Source organism: Podarcis bocagei, assembly GCF_964188305.1.
Source record: "Podarcis bocagei genome assembly, chromosome: 14".
NCBI lineage: Eukaryota > Metazoa > Chordata > Lepidosauria > Squamata > Lacertidae > Podarcis > Podarcis bocagei.
In genome coordinates, this window is record NC_138139.1 from 36,737,160 (window position 1) to 36,752,786 (window position 15,627).

At 49.9% G+C, this 15,627-nt stretch overlaps 1 protein-coding gene across 1 annotated transcript in view; it reads left to right on the forward strand.

The window, feature by feature from the left end:
• The first annotated feature begins 1,166 nt into the window (after nt 1–1,166).
• LOC308573492 (cytoplasmic phosphatidylinositol transfer protein 1-like) overlaps nt 1,167–15,627 on the forward strand; it is a 48,406-nt gene continuing 33,945 nt past the window's right edge. Inside the window, exons 1-2 of the mRNA XM_081170445.1 lie at nt 1,167–1,463; nt 8,806–8,964. Of these exons, the coding sequence (XP_081026571.1) occupies nt 8,917–8,964 (48 nt within the window). The 5' untranslated portion in view covers nt 1,167–1,463; nt 8,806–8,916. The remainder of the gene's footprint in view (nt 1,464–8,805; nt 8,965–15,627) is intronic.

The window sequence follows — 15,627 nt, forward strand, 5'->3', positions numbered from 1 at the left end:
GCTCAGTTGGTAGAGCATGAGACTCTTAATCTCAGGGTTACGGATTCAAGCTCCATGCTGGGCAGAAGAATCCTGCATTTCAGGGGGTTGGACTAGATGACCCTTGGGGACCTTTCCAACACTACAATGATTCCAACACTACAATGATTCCACTACAATGGATTCTATGATTCTATTAAAAAAGGCTTTTGGCTCTTGAATTTCTGTGTAGAACTTAACTGTCAAGAAGCACGGTTCTTGCAAAAAACAAAAACTGGCAACCCACAAGTCTAAAACGCTGAATATTTCCATTGCTCTTAAACTGAGGGCTTTGCTTCTACTTCTTAAAACAAAAAGGGGAAAAAATGAATACTTGCAATTTTAAACAACTATACCTATTAAATATATATTGGGGATAAGTAAAAGGGATGCATCCCAAGATGTCTAGCCCCAAATTTTGATGGAGTTCCACCTTTACTGACAGAGGCTGGCTGCTTCTGAATGGCAGTTGCTTGTACTCAGAAATGGGGAGAGGGCTCTTGCCCTCAGGTCCTGCTTAGGGGCTCCCCATTGCGGCATCTGGTTGGCCACTGTGGCAACAGGATGCTGGACGAGGTGGACCACCGCTGGCCTGATTCAGCAACCCGGCTCTCTGTTCTTTTGCTAACCTCAGCCAAAGAGCCTAGGTCTACTGTGGATTTCACTACCTTCCCATCAGAGGCAGCGATGGCCACCAACTTGGATGCCTTGTTGAAAGATTCATAGAAAACCAGTGGCTACTAGCCATGAAGGCTAAATGTCCTGAATATCAGCTGCTGACTGAACTCAGTTCCTCTTTGTGGGCTTCCCATGGGGATCGGCTTGGCCCTGATCCTGCGGGGCTTTTCTTAGGTTCTTATAACGCAGCTTCCCCTCCAATGTGGTATTGCGCAAAGCTGCACCGACGGAGCACCAAAACGCCACCGGTTGGATTTCTTCCTGCGATGCAACTATCGTGACCGCGAGGCTGGCAAACCCCATCCCAGGAGGAAGTGGAAAGTCAGTGAGTCCCTCCTGGCTGCCGTGAGACCCCCCTCGCTTTACTTTTTTTCTCACCCTCGGCCACAAAGCCGAAGTATTTCCTCCTCCTCCTCCGACGCTCCAGGCTCTTCCCAGCCGCCCACCCGCTCCAGGAAGGGGGCGGCTCAGGAGACCGAGGTGCGACGCCGGATTCTCTCCCCTAGGGGTCGTCGGAGGAGGCGGCGGCTACCCAGGAGGACTGGGCTGGACGGCGGCCGGCTTCGGAAAAGGGCTGTGCAAAAGCGGCGCTCTCGAAGCTACAGGAGCGCATCGCTCTCCCCTCTCCCTGTTCCTCCTACGGCAGCGGGCAGTTCACTGGCCCCGCAGCCACAGGCACGTGCGGCGGCTGCGAGGGAGGATCGCCGGGAGGAAGGGAAACTGCTTGGTCGTGAAGAAGCCGGCTCAGCTGGGCGACCCGCGTCCGGGTGAGCGGGGAAAGGGTGGGTGTGGAAGATTGGGCACTGGAACGATTCAGGAAACCCGAGGAAGGGATTTGCTCCCGGGACATGGCTCCTTTTCATAGGTGGTGGCGGGGCTGCGGTCCAGGGAGGCAACGCAAAGCGGGTCCCCTAGACGGAGCGGGGACGGATTGCGCAAGCGAAGAGGCGAGAATTTGGAGAGGGCACGGGTGCGCACGGGGTGGGGGGGAGACCTGGAGGAAGGTGGGGAAAGGTTGGCTGGATGTGGGGCTGGGGAATCCCGGGCTGGTGAAAAAGCGCGATGAGCAACCAAGAAAAAGAGCCGGGATTGCCGAGGGGACGGGAGGGCGAGACGAGGAAGAGCGATTCCTGGAAAGGCTGCCTTCCCAGAAGCGCTCTTGGGAGGAAGCCTAGAGGGCGCGCACCGGCGAGGCGAGCGCGGGAGGAAAGCGAGGAGGGGCTGCGGTGGGGGGAGATCGGCCAGGATCCGGGCCGAGGAGGAAAATCGCCCGCGGAGGAGAAACGAGGAGGGCTGCCCGGCCCTTCCCCATCAAACTCCTCCCCGTCTGGGCAACCCCGGGGTAGGTGGCGAAGCACGTGGCCGCGCGGGGTCTTTGCCGGGCGCCCCTCCGCCGCCTTTCGGGGAGAGTCTTTGCATGCTCCGGTGCTCCCCGCGTGGTCAACAGACCCCCTGCGAGAGGCGAGGCGCGCCCAGGCTGCCTGCCTGCGGGGCCCGTGGAAACACCGAGGCGAGCCGGGCGTGGCGGCGGCGGCGCCACCTCCGGCTCCCTCTCCCTCTCTCTTTCCTGCCTTCCACGCCCCAGTTAGCCATTGTTTGCTGGCAGCCGTCGGGCAGGTGAGAACTGGTCCGGAGCAGGGAGGGAGGGAGGGAAGGCGGCGAGAAACAGCAGCAGCGAGGCTGAAAGGAGATGGGCTGCAATCTGGAAGGTTCCCACGACCACCCCCAATCTCCCTCTATTTGAAGGGGCCAGCTGCTGGGCTCGGGGTACGAAACGCTCTTTGCGCATGCACCAAGGCACCTCCGCCCCACAACTTGTATTTGCTTTAAGGTTGCGGCAGCATCGTGACAACCCTACTTTGAACTCCACGGGGCTCAAATGTCGAGTGAAGATGCATAGGATCAGTGGCTGCTAACATGTTAAGCCTGCAACTGAGCACGTTTTACCTGGGTGACTCGCCCCGCTTCTCAGTTGTTGACGCCCTTTCCCTACAGAATGAGACTCTTGTGTGTGGAATTGGGAGAGTTTTAAGGTTTGAAAAGGGTTCATTTGCCATCCGGCTTCACTTGACAACCTGTTGCATGGTCAGATTTTGCTGTGGGGCATATGAAGCCCTAGTGCCTTTGAGCATGTACAGCATTCCAACTAAGGACCTAGCCAGACCATTTCTGCAGTGGGTGTGTGTGTGTGGTTAAGAAAAGTTGTTCCTGGTGGTGATAGGAGGCTTCACTGTCTCTCCCTTTGTGATCTCTCCATCCTATACCCCTCTCTCCATCTCCTCTAGCATCCCCTTCCAAATCAAGTGCTTAATTTTGAGCCTCAGCAGAGGGGAAGTCGTTGTGCATTTGGATTGCAAAAATGGGCAGCAGGGAAAGGGTTAACTGCCCCTCTTCTCTCCTCCCTCTTGAAGAGCTTTTCTTGTTTAAAAAAACAAAAAAATCACTGCTCTCTCTGCTCCTGCTATATTTGCCTGCAACTTGTAGCTACAGCCCCACAGTAAACATAAACAGTCCAATCAGATCTGGAATTCGGGGATGAGGATTTTTGAGGTCACAGATTTGTAGCTTGGCAACTCCTGTTTTAGAAATTCAAGAACTAGAAATGAGATTATCCTCGTGTGTGTGTGTGTGTGTGTGTGTGTGTTGTAAGGGACCGTTCTTTTATTAAAAACAAGAGCAGTATAAAGAGAGCCATCTGGCTACTTAAGGGAACGGCTCAGAATTTGCAGATTCCTCCACTCTGTGTTTGAATTTGGGACTTCTGGGAGGTTTCATTCAAAGGTTCACTGCAGTGGGATGATTTTTGCTGTGATCCTGGAAAACCACCACTGCCCTGCCTAGGATTCTTTTAATTTTTTAAAAAATGCTGATGTTGCTGCTAGTCACACAATTCATGTAATACATAGTTTGACCCCCAAGGCTCTTAGGCAGGTGTGCCAATTTGAATAAAATATTGTGGAGAGGAGCAGGTAAGCAGGTAATCTATCACATGAGGCAGTGCATGCGTACCATTTGAATAGCAATGCCCATCAAGTTGGGGGGCAGCTCCCTCAAATAGAAGTTGGCTCCTGTGCCATTAGGCTTAGCTATCAGAATCTCTTTGGAGGCTCCCTGGGGACATATTGTAATAATAAAAATTAAAAAGTAGTAGTAGTAGTAATAATAATAATTTATTACTTATACCCTGCCCATCTGGTCGGGCCTCCCCAGTCACTCTGGGCGGCTTCTAACAGGATATTAAAAACACAACAAAAGATCAAACATTAAAAACTTCCCTAGACAGGGCTGCCTTCAGATGTCTTCTAGAAGTCAGATAGTTGTTTATTTCCTTGACATCTGGTGGGAGGGTGTTCCACAGGGCAGGCGCCACTACCAAGAAGACCCTCTGCCTGTGGGAAGCAGGATGCTAGTTTAGACAGATCTTCAGGCTGGCATCGAGCCCAACCCTGAACCGGGGCTCTCTGCTATTTGTATGTTCAGACATGGAACTCACTGCCACAAGATGCAGTGATGGCTGGCAGCTGAGATGGCTTTCAAAGTTAGGCATTATTAATGGAGGAGGAGGAGGCTCCAGGTCTATGACTACGAGGCAGGATGCTGCACTAGAGAGCAACTCCTAGCATGAGTGAATCTGTCCCAGTCTGACATCTGCTGGGCCATGGTGCATTTTTTTCCTCTTGGCTGCAGCTTCCTCTCCCCCTTCCCCTGCCAACCACAAGATACTCTACAAAGGGCCAAGAAAAAGGATCGGGGCCCCCACCCACACATGCTCACAACATGTTGCTTTCAAAGTGCTTCATTGCTTTCTTGCTGTGTAACCTCCTACAACAGCACCGTAGAGTAGGTCAGTGTTGTTATGTCCACACTGCAGATGGAAAAGCTGAGGCTGAGAAAGTCAGGATTGCCTCAAGATGAGATTCAGATTGGAGGGTTTTCATTGGGCAGTCTCTCAGCCAATGAACAAGAGCTCTGATTTATACGCACCATCGCATTTTAGAACCCGGTCCATTATTTGAATGCGTTTTATACCTGGGGACTGATTTTCTCAAGTGCAAAATATGTTGCACAAAAGCAGCGCTTGGTATCCTATGCCTAGCCTTCTAATCCAGTATCATATTCCCTGGAGCGGTCCTCCAGATAACACGGAGGAAACCGAGAAGCAGACCAACAGCCCTCTCTTGCTGTCTGCCCCACATACATATCAGCATTCACAGCTTCTTAACATGGACACTCTATCCATCCAGGCAGGGAAGAAGCATAATTTGTGTGAGGACAAATTCTAGCCAGGCAAAAACATTCAAGATGGGTGCAAAGCAGAGCCAGTGAGGGGTGTGGCTTGGGGATGATTCTGGGGGCCAAGTGAAGAGGCCCAGAGGGCCACATCCCCCCCCCTCCAGGCCTGAGTTTTCCCACCTCTGAGTTAATAGATCCATCCTCTGAGAATTTTTTTAATCCTTTCCAGACTAACTATAGCTAGTGGTTGGGGCAACCCCATCAGATGGGCGGGATACAGTGGTGGTGATGATGATGATGAATTGCATATCCATGCTCCATATGTTCAAACCTCCACCCACCATAAAAATTAGGTGATGTATTCCAGAACCGGCTGAGCTCCTCTTTGCCTCCGCCACTAAGCAGAATTCCTGTTTGTCTTCGTCTTAACTTGGGCAGCTGGTTGTTAACCATTAAGAATAGATGTATTATCATCAGAAGCATATTGACAGCGGATTAGCAGCCACGTTATAAATAAGTTGCCCTTTGGGCGAAGACCAAGTGTGGTGTCTGTTCATTAGCGCTTGGATTCTCTGAAGAGGCGGGAGAGAGAGAGACATCTCCACGAGCTTTTTATTATTTGCATACTAGGCAAATACACACAGTGGCTCTCAAATGAGGCCCCATAGTCAGCAATGCAACAAGCTTGCAGCACATCCCATCTGCGAGGGATGCTGCTGAATAACAGAAGGGTGCAAGGATCTCAAAAACAGCCACATCTTCCCACTGGGAAATAGACCCATTGTAGGTAGGCTTGCTCAAGGGAGCCTTTCTATTCAGGGCATGCGTTGTTCGGCAGAAGTGCAGTGCACCCAGCAGAGCATTAGCATTTCAGAAGCATTCAGGATTGAGCTGTGACGCATAGCCTTGGGCAAGTCCTTGCTTCCAAGACTCTTCCTACCTTTCAGGGCTGTTGTGAGAGGGATTTGAGAGGACAGCTGGAGAAGCTGGTTTCTGAAATAATCCCAAGCACTTTGCACGCCCTTAACGCGAAGCGCCGTGCTGTGCTTGGAAGGCTCGCAGCCAGGATCTGTGACAAATGTAAGCCAAGCACAAGGGAAGACCTGCTGGGTCAAGCCAAAGGCCCATCTAGCCCAGTTCTCACAAGCACCAACCAGATGCCCCTATGGGAAGTCTGCAAACAGGACCAAAGGGCAACAGCGCACTCCCAGCATTTCCAGCAAGTGATATTCAGAGGCATGCTGCCCCCTACAGTGGAAGGAGAGCATTCAGCCGTCAGGGTTACTAGCCATTGATAGCTTCCTCCACAAGGTCTCTTTTAAAGTCTTCCAAGTTGGCGACCATCACTGCCTCATGTGGGAGTGAATTTGACAGCTTAACTCTGCTGTCTGAAGAAGCCCTTCCTTTTCCCCGCCCTTGTGATTTGCTTGCAAATTTTATGGATATCCTATGTTGACTTCCTTAAGAAGGAATCCTACCTAACAGGGCTGGTTTGACATACTGGCACCTAGAAGCATAGAATTGTAGAGTCGGAAGGGAGGTCATCTAGTTCAACCCCCTGCAATGCAGGAATCTCAGCTAAAACACCCCGACAGATGGCCATCCAACCTCTGCCTAAAAACCTCCAAGGAAGGAGAGTCGACCTTTCCACTGTCGAACAACTCTGTCAGAAAGCTTTTTCTATAGTAGATTGCTTGATGGCTGGCACCTGAAATGTGATAGGACGAGAGTATTGTATTTGCAGTCGTCCATGTGGCTGAAGGACAGCACAGGCCTTCTCAATCGGGGGTCTTCCAGCTGTTTTGAACTAGAGCTGTTATCCCCAGCTCAGCAGCAGCTGATGAGAATTGTCCAAAACATCTGAAGAGCACCAGGTTCCTGAAGGCTGGGAGAGTGTGCCGGATGAGACCTGGCAGGACCATGGTTCAAATTTTCCCAGCCTGGAGGTGGCTCAGGGGGGTAGGTGGTGCTGACGACTTCTTCAGACCCAGAATCAGATCCCCATGTAGTTTTATTTTGAATCAGGGATGGAAAGCCTGTGGAGATGCCTCCATCTCCCATCAGGTATCATGACCAACAGTCAGCGAGGATGGGAGCTGTAGTCCAGCAACATCTGGAGATCCAAGGGTTGCCCCCATCCCTGCTCTTAAGCAACTTGTGTTCATGATCAGTCAGGGTAGTTCAGTTGGTCAGAGCATGGTGCTGATAATGCCAAGGTTGCAGGTTCGACCCCCCTATGGGAGAACTGCATATTTCTGAATTGCAGGGGGTTGGACTAGATGATCCTTGGGGAATCTCCCAACTCTACAATTCTATGATTCTATATGCTTTAAACTTGATCAGAGCAGCAATTTTTGCCTAATCATCATCATCTCTTTCCATGCCCCTTCTGGCTGCCCCAGGTGCTGTTAGTGCCCTGTTTGGGAAAAACCATTGAACACTAGAACTTCTTTTGGTGGTGTGGCAAGGAGATATCAGGACCCTGGATAGTTCCCAGTGGGCCCTGCAAGCTGAGCTTGAGAAGATGTTGTCTCAGCAATGACTTGAGAGTCACTTGAAGCCTTGGAAAGGCTGACAGGCCTTGATCTCCCAGCAACTCCTTCCTCTGCAAGGGCTGCTCTGTAATATGTAAAGGGGCCAGTAGCCTTTTCTGTCGTCACGTGGCTTCTGTGCGGTTGTGGGGCACATGGGCCTGCAGAGGAATCACTTTCAGAGGACGATGGAAGAGCCAGCTCCTCAGGCTGGGGCAGCATAGAGGAGTTTACGAGGACGCCTCCTTGAGTGTATCATCTGAATCAAAGCTCCTCAGGCCCACATTGGAACCCCAAGGCACGGGACATGGCAGATAGCCTCAACTGGCTTGCAGAGGGAAGAATGTAGGCACCTGCAACATGCTTGGATTTCTAAAGGGAAAATTAAAATCCTTGGAAATCCTATGGTGGATCACCTGTGTCACATATATTGTGGTACTTATGTGGGGGTGGAGGCTTTCGTAAGTCCAGCATCCTCTTATCACTGGCCAGCCAGGTGCCCCACTGAGCATCTTTGGAATAATACTAGTCAGGGACTCTAGCACATTGCATTGGGGCAGAGCTTGCGGTGAAAAGTGGCTGGGGCTATGGTGCCAGATGGCAGCCAGCTTTGCCCCCCATGAGGAGACTTCTTCCCCAAAGAGGTGGCTAATTTGTTGTCGAAACAGGTGGCCAAGACTTGTGTGCTGCTTGGAAGCTGCAAGATCTGCATTGTAATAACTTTTTGAGGGGATAAAGGCACTCTGCACATGATCAGAGGGCTATCCTTCTTACTTCCCTCCTCACAGGAGCAGCCTGAACCCTGGCATTAAAAAGAGAATGTGGGGCACGAATTATAACCCTGGACATGGCAGAATGGGCCACGGTTACGGCTAGTACCAGTATACATTGGAGACTTGCTATTTTTCTCCCCTACATACCCGTTACGCCTGACCTTTTGAGTTAGCTTGCTGACTGAATGAGGTTTTTAAACACTACAAATCCTAAAATAACGTGAGAAGATTTGGGGTGGTTGGGTAGTGGGATGGTTCCAGCTGCGAAGGAGCACTGATGTGACCTAACCCCTCCACCTCTTGCCTCCTCCTTACCTCCCATGGTCTGGCTTCTACAACTCTTTTGGCTGAAGAGACTGGTGACCTCACAACAGCTACCATGACAACCGATTATGAAGTCACAGGCAGAGCTGTGCCTGTAGCAAAGGGCGGGGGGGGGGGAGAGATATAAAGAAGTAGAGCTTTGGATCTGAGTGAAGGAGGGAGCCGATTGCTTCTCAAGACTGCCCAGCCAAGCAAATTCCCAGAGTCGGTGCTTTGCTCCACTCTAACACGTCTCTTCTTGGCTGCAGGATGCATCCTTCCCCAAGGGATCCTCAGGGGCCACTTGGCTGGTGAAGAGCCCCCGTTTCCACTCGAGTGTGCCGTGCCACGAGGGTCCGCCCGGAGAGACGGCAGGCAGCATGCTGGTGAAAGAGTATCGGATCTGCATGCCCCTCACCACCGAAGAGGTAAGCGTCAGACAGATGCAGTGATCAGCCTGCAATAGCCCAGGGAAGGACAGGCTGGTTGCAGTTGGGTGTTTGCTGCCATTTAGCAAAGTGGCCTCTGAGCCTTGTCCGGAGCCAGGGACCCCTCTTTTTTTGGGAGGGGGGGAGAATGGTGTACTCACCCCCTGCTGTGTAGAGCGGGATCAGATGCAGCCCATTTCCCTTTTACTTCCAGAGAGCTCCTGGTAGAGTGGTGGAGAGAGGATGCTTTTTACTGAGGAAAGATCAGAGATGAGCAGAGTGTTTGTGTGTGGACAGGCAACAATATAATTGGAGAAGAAAAAGGCTGGAGAGATCTCTTCCTACCACACTCCCCAAGAGAAATATATTATAGCAGAGAACAAGGCAGGGGCTGGAGCAGAGGTTTGACTTTGGGCAGGGGGGTCGGGACCCCGGGGCACATTTGCAGAAACAGACACATTGGTTGTGGGCAATACACACTCGCACACCACAACCCCACACTCTCGCCAGAATTGTATGTACTCGCTCTCTCCCCTCGACAGTTAACTTTTAAACAATTTCTTCAGCTTCTCCTCCCCCTAAGCATCATTGGAGGAGCGGGGTGGTCTTTCTGAAGAGCGTAGCTGAAGAGGCAAGAGTTAATATTCCACACTCTCTCTCTCGTATCACACACACACACTTAGGCTTGTAGAATGAGATGTACCCTATGGGCACCAGAAAGGCCTCTGTGGGCACACGTGCACCCACTGGCCCTGTGTTGACAGCCGTGGAGCTTCTATGCATATCCTATACATATCCTCAGGTGGTTTGAAACTAAGCCCTGGGACCAGCCTGTTGAATATCTACTTGCTTTGAAATGGCTGGAGTTCAGAACTCTTTGTTGTTTCCCATGAGGCCAGTTCAGATTTATTTGCGCTTGTGTTGATGCGTGTGCGTGAAGCTGCTCCTACCACCCTGTTCCTGACACAGGGTCTGCACCAGGGAGCAGGGCAAGCTGGAGAGCACAGGACGTTTCCCTGCTTAGGAGCTCCATCCACGGATGAGGGGCAAGATCTCCTTGCAGTGAGGGGTGCCTCAGAGCATTTAAAAGTGGAGAACCAGGGATGGGGAACCTGTGGCCTTCCATATATTCTCGGACTTCAGCTCCCTTAAACGCCAGCCGGTAGTCAGGGAGGACTGGAGTTGAACAACATCTGCAGGGCCACAGGTGCCCTGTCTCTGGTCAATACACTCTCTGGGTGAGGAGCTGGACAGTGGTACCTCGGGTTAAGTACTTAATTCGTTCCGGAGGTCCGTTCTTAACCTGAAACTGTTCTTAACCTGAAGCACCACTTTAGCTAATGGGGCCTCTTGCTGCCGCCACGCTGCCGGAGCACGGTTTCTGTTCTCATCCTGAAGCAAAGTTCTTAACCTGAAGCACTATTTCTGGGTTAGCGGAGTGTGTAAACTGAAGCGTATGTAACCCGAGGTACCACTGTACATAGAATCGTAGAATCTATGTACTTCCAGGATCAAACCTGCAACCTCGGTGTTATCAGCACTACGATCTAACCAACTGAGCCATAGCAAATCGCCATGCATCTTGCTGTTATCATGTTTATATTCCATCTTTCCTCTAAAAAGCTTGAGGCGGCACACACTCCCCAATCCTAGCCTTACAACGACCCTGTGAGGTAGGTTAGGCTGAGAGGTGGTGACTAGCCCAGTGAGCTTCATGGCAGAGTGGGGATTTGAGGCCTGGTTTCCCAGTTTCAAGCCCAATTCTCTAACCGCTGCACCTTACAGGGTGGGGGAACCTGTGGTCTTCCAGATGTACCATATCATTTAATCCTTTTCCTGTTTATATCCCACCTTTCCTCCCTAGGGAGCCAGAGCAGCAAACATATCAATAATAATGTGGTTGTTTTGAAAGAGCATTAGAAAAGCAGTTTAAAACATTCTAAACATAATGAAAACACCATCCTTCAGCTGTCAAATGCTTGCAGAAACAGGGGTGCTTTTAACTTCCTCCTGGAAGCCGATGGCGATGGAGACAAGTGCACTGCACCAGGGAGGGCATTCGGCATGTGGGGAACCACCACTGAAAAGGCCCTGTCATGGGTCAGCGCCAACTGGGCAGCCACCGCCCCTCCCCCCAGTGACTGCACCACCACCACCAAGGCCTCACCTGTCAATCGCAGAGTCTGAGAGGGTTGGTATCAAAGAAGGCACACTTTTTGGGAGATGGGTCCGAAGCGATTTAGGACTTCCTACGCTGGTACTAACGCCTTGAATTTAGCTTGGCAGCCAGTGCAGCAATTTCAGGACAGGTGGCCTGCAATCCCATTGGGTTGCCCTCCTTACTGATCTAGCAGCCACCTTTTGCACTAGCCCCATGTAGGCGGCTATTTGTTCCAAAGTGTCCCCACGACAGTGTCCCCTTGCTTGTAAAAAGCAAAATGGTTGTGTGAGAGTGTTTCCACATCCCAGCCTAGCTTGGACTTTCTGCGCGCAGCACCCTTTTTATTGGAGGGGAAACAGCTGCCTGAGTTTTTGAATTGGCTCTTGGACCCAGCTAGACTTGGAAGGAGCATCTCAGTCCCCACCGCCTTTCCTGGACAATACAAGCTCTTTGTACTACCAGTTCTCAGCTTTCTGTGTAAACAGGGGAAGAAGTCATATGGGTGTGATGCTGACACTCTGGGGAAGGTGTGAGAAATTCCCTGGGGTGGCGTTAATTGTCCTGTTCTGGGGATGCTGGACCTGCTGCCTTCAGAGGTCTTCCTGCTGCTGAGAACTCCCACTGTTCACTGGCTGCTCTCACCTCAAGCAGATCTGGCATGCCCAGAATCGCACAGCCTGCAGGTTTGAGGGGGTAACAGCCTTCCCCCAAACTGGGGCCCTCCAGCTGTTTTGGACTACAATTCCCAGCAGCTCCTTATAACCTCAGGCTTTCCTCCTGAGGTGGACTAGCACAGGCATGCAGATTCACTGCTTGAGGGCTGCAAGAGCAAAGGATGGCTTGCGCATGCCAAGTTCATTTATTCATTCCATTTATATAATAATAATAATAATAATAATAATAATAATAATAATAATAATAATAATAATAATAATAATAATAATTTATTATTTATACCCCGCCCATCTGGCTGAGTTTCCCCAGCCACTCTGGGCGGCTCACAATCAGTGTTAAAAACAGTGCACCTATATAGTACACCCTTCCTTCAGTAAGCTCAAGGAAGTGCACAAAGTCCTCCCCACCTTTTCTTCCTCACAACAACCCTCAGAGGTAGGCGAAACTGGAAATGGCTGGCCCCCTGAGTTTCATGGCCGAGTGGGAATTTTATACTGTGTCGTTGTTATGTTTTATTTTTGCAAGACATTCAGAGAATTAATTTTATGTCTTACAAATACTACTATGCGAACATAAGAACTGGATCAAGCCAGTGGTCCATCTAGTTCAGCATCCTAGTCTTACAGTGACCAGCCTGATGCCCCAATGGGGAACCCACACGCAGGACCTGAACACAACATCTGCTCTCCCCTCCTTCCGTTTCCAGCAATTGATAGTCTGAAGCATTACTGCTTTCCAGAGTGGAGGTAGAACATAGCCATTGTGGTTAGTAGGAGTTTAGCCTCACCCTCCTCCATGAATTTGTCTAATCGTCTTTTAAAGCCATCTAAACTGGTGGCCATCACTGCCTCTTTTTAGAGCAAATTCTATAATTTAATGATGTGCTGCTGCTGCTGCTGCTACCATCACTACCATTATTAATTTGAACCAGCGTCTCCCCAGTTCTAGTTTAGCACACCAGCCTGGCACTCTTGACTCTGCTTTTACCAGATTGGTAAACATCTCCAGATGTTTTTGGACTACAAATCCCATCATCTCCTGGTTGGGTCTGATGGGAGTTGTAGTCCAAAACATCTGGAGAGCACCAGGTTGGGGAAGGCTGTCATCACACACCCACACACCCAGCACAGTATACTGGATTATTTAATTTCAGAGCACAGTTTCATGTGACAGGTTCTATTTCTACAATGTTTTAACTCTCTAAAAACGGGCCTTCCATTCAGGATGAGTCAGGAGGAGAACTTGCTCCTTCTCAAGATGGCCAGGGGCTGTGTGGTGGTGAAGGCCCCAGCGCCATGGTTACGCTGACAATCTTTTTGCGCTAACTAGATTTAAGTTGCCGCTCTGAGGAGGTGGAGGGGTCGGATCTCAATCTGGATGAGCTTCTTGGAGAAGCCGATTTGGTCAATGCGGAGTGACACATTCGCTCCCTTTGACAGATGCAGCTTAAATAAGCAATCTTCTTCCGTCACTCCGTGGGCACTTCTGACACAACTTTCAAGCAGCTCCGAGGAACAAAGAAACTGCCTTGTACTGAGTCAGACCATCTAGCATAGTATTGCCAGCACTGACTGGCAGCCACTCTCAAGGGCTTCAGGCAAGGGTCTTTCGCAGCCTTTCTTTTTCTTTTCCTTTTTCCAAAAAACAAGAAAACTCATGAAACTGAACTCCGTGTCCACATAAATGTACACAGCTTTGGTTATAAACCAGTCACTTTCCAAGAGAGAGGGCAGGTTTGGTCTCTGCGACTGTTTTTTGAGAATCTCAAATCAGAACCCTCTTCTGGCATACAGAACTAGGCATGCAATTCCTTGGATCTTGACCTGTGAAAATCCTAAGTTGTTAGTACTGATAAACCAGGCTTAGATAGGGATGGGTAAATTCAAATGTTTCTGAACCCCTCAACCTTCATTATTTGTTTACTGTGCTGACTGGGGCTGAAGGGAGTTAATCTGGAGGACTACAGGTTCCTTGTCCCTGAATTGGATAGACTACTCCCAGTGTGCCTCCAAGCCCAATTCAAGGTGCCTTCCTTGACAGACAAAGCCCTATGCCTTAGGCCCCAGATATCTGAAAGAGTGCCATCTCCCATATGGACCAGCCCAGGAGATCTGCACCTTTCACAAAGTATCTGAAGATGCAACAAAGCGAATTGGACTCTTTGGCAAGTTTTGAATAAACATCCACATCCCCCCCCCCTTGATAATAATCAGCTAAACAGTTTGAGGATCTATACAACTTTGTAACATGCAGAAAATAGCAATATTAGAGAACCCAAAGACTGGAACTGAGGGAAGTCAAGAGGTGGGGATCGGGGGGGGGGGGGATAAGGATATGTTTTTGGATAATATGTCTTGTTATAACTTTGAATAAAAAAAACTTAAAAAACTTAAAAAAAAGAGATCTGCAGGGGAGGCCCTGTGAAATTTGTGGGGTAGCAGTGCATGACAGGGCCTTTTCTGTGGTGGCCTCCAAATTGTGGAATGCTCTCCCGAGGTGCTTCTGGCCTTGTCACTGTAAATCAGGGGTGAAGAAGCTGTGGCCTTCTTGATGTCATTGGACTACAACTCCCAGCATCCTTGCCATTGACTATGCTGTCTGGAGTTGATGGGAGCTGGAGTTTAACAACATCTGAAGGACCACAGGGGCCCTGCTGCTGTAGTCAACATTTTGACGTCGGCTCAGGGCACACCTTTTGGCACAGGCCTTTGTGGATGGAAGGCATTAAGATGGTTTAATTGTGTTGCACTGTGTGTAATCTGCCTTGGGACTACATGACAAATGGTGGTCTATTAATGCCTAGGAATAAATAACTTGATATAAAGCAGCTCCTGTGAGCTTAGCAACTGGAACTGCTATGATGTCTCCAAAACAGAACTGAATGTTGTAGTGATGGAAAGAGGGAGCTGTTTGGGGACATCCCAGCAGTGCCTGATCTCAGGAGACTGTAGTGGGGATCCAGGGAATAGCAATATATTTCTTTACTTATCACCCCCACCCTTCCTCTAAAGACCTTGGGACAGAATGCATGGTTTTCTCACACTTCCCCATTTTATCCTCCTAACATCCCTGTGTGAGGTAGACTTAGGCTGAGATTTGGCAAGTGGCTCCTGGTGGGGATTTGAACCAGGTTCTCCTGCTGTAATCTGAAATATTCTAACTACAACAACACCACACTGGCTTGCACAGGATTTCAGAGAATCTGGTTCATGTCCCGTATTTACCCTGGACTCCTTGTTCCACCTTGGGCAAAACTCTTAAAATGTCAAATTGCTGTCTGTAAAAACAACAAGCGGCCTACCTCACTGGGCTGAAGTGAGGGCAAAGGCAATAAGGCTCGTAAAACTTAGAAGAGGTATAATATAATAAAAGGCAGTTTCAGATTTGTCTCTTTGTCATGCTCAAGCGCTACCAAGGGACAAGGGAAGATAATGAATGCATGATCACAGCCTGGTCCCAGGGGGAAACAAAGGCAGCTGCCTCAAACCAAGGCAGATCAAAGAATCCTTCTAGCTCAATACTGTCTACATCAAAGTAGCCAACATGGTACCCCTCAGATGTATCTGAGGCTGATGGGAGTTGGAGTTCTTTTGCAGGCAAAGCACGTGCTTTCTCGCATGTGACACTTCACTGAGGTAATAGCAGAGGCTTGGGTAATGGCCCTTGGTGATGGGCAGTTCACTAGTAAATGATCTAATTGTCATGGCCAGGAAACCTTTGGTCCTCCAGATGTAGCTGAACTACAACTCCCATCAGGCTTAGCAAGCATGGCCAATGTGGTAGGAGTTTTACCTCGGCAACATCTGTAGGGCCAAAGGTTCCCAACA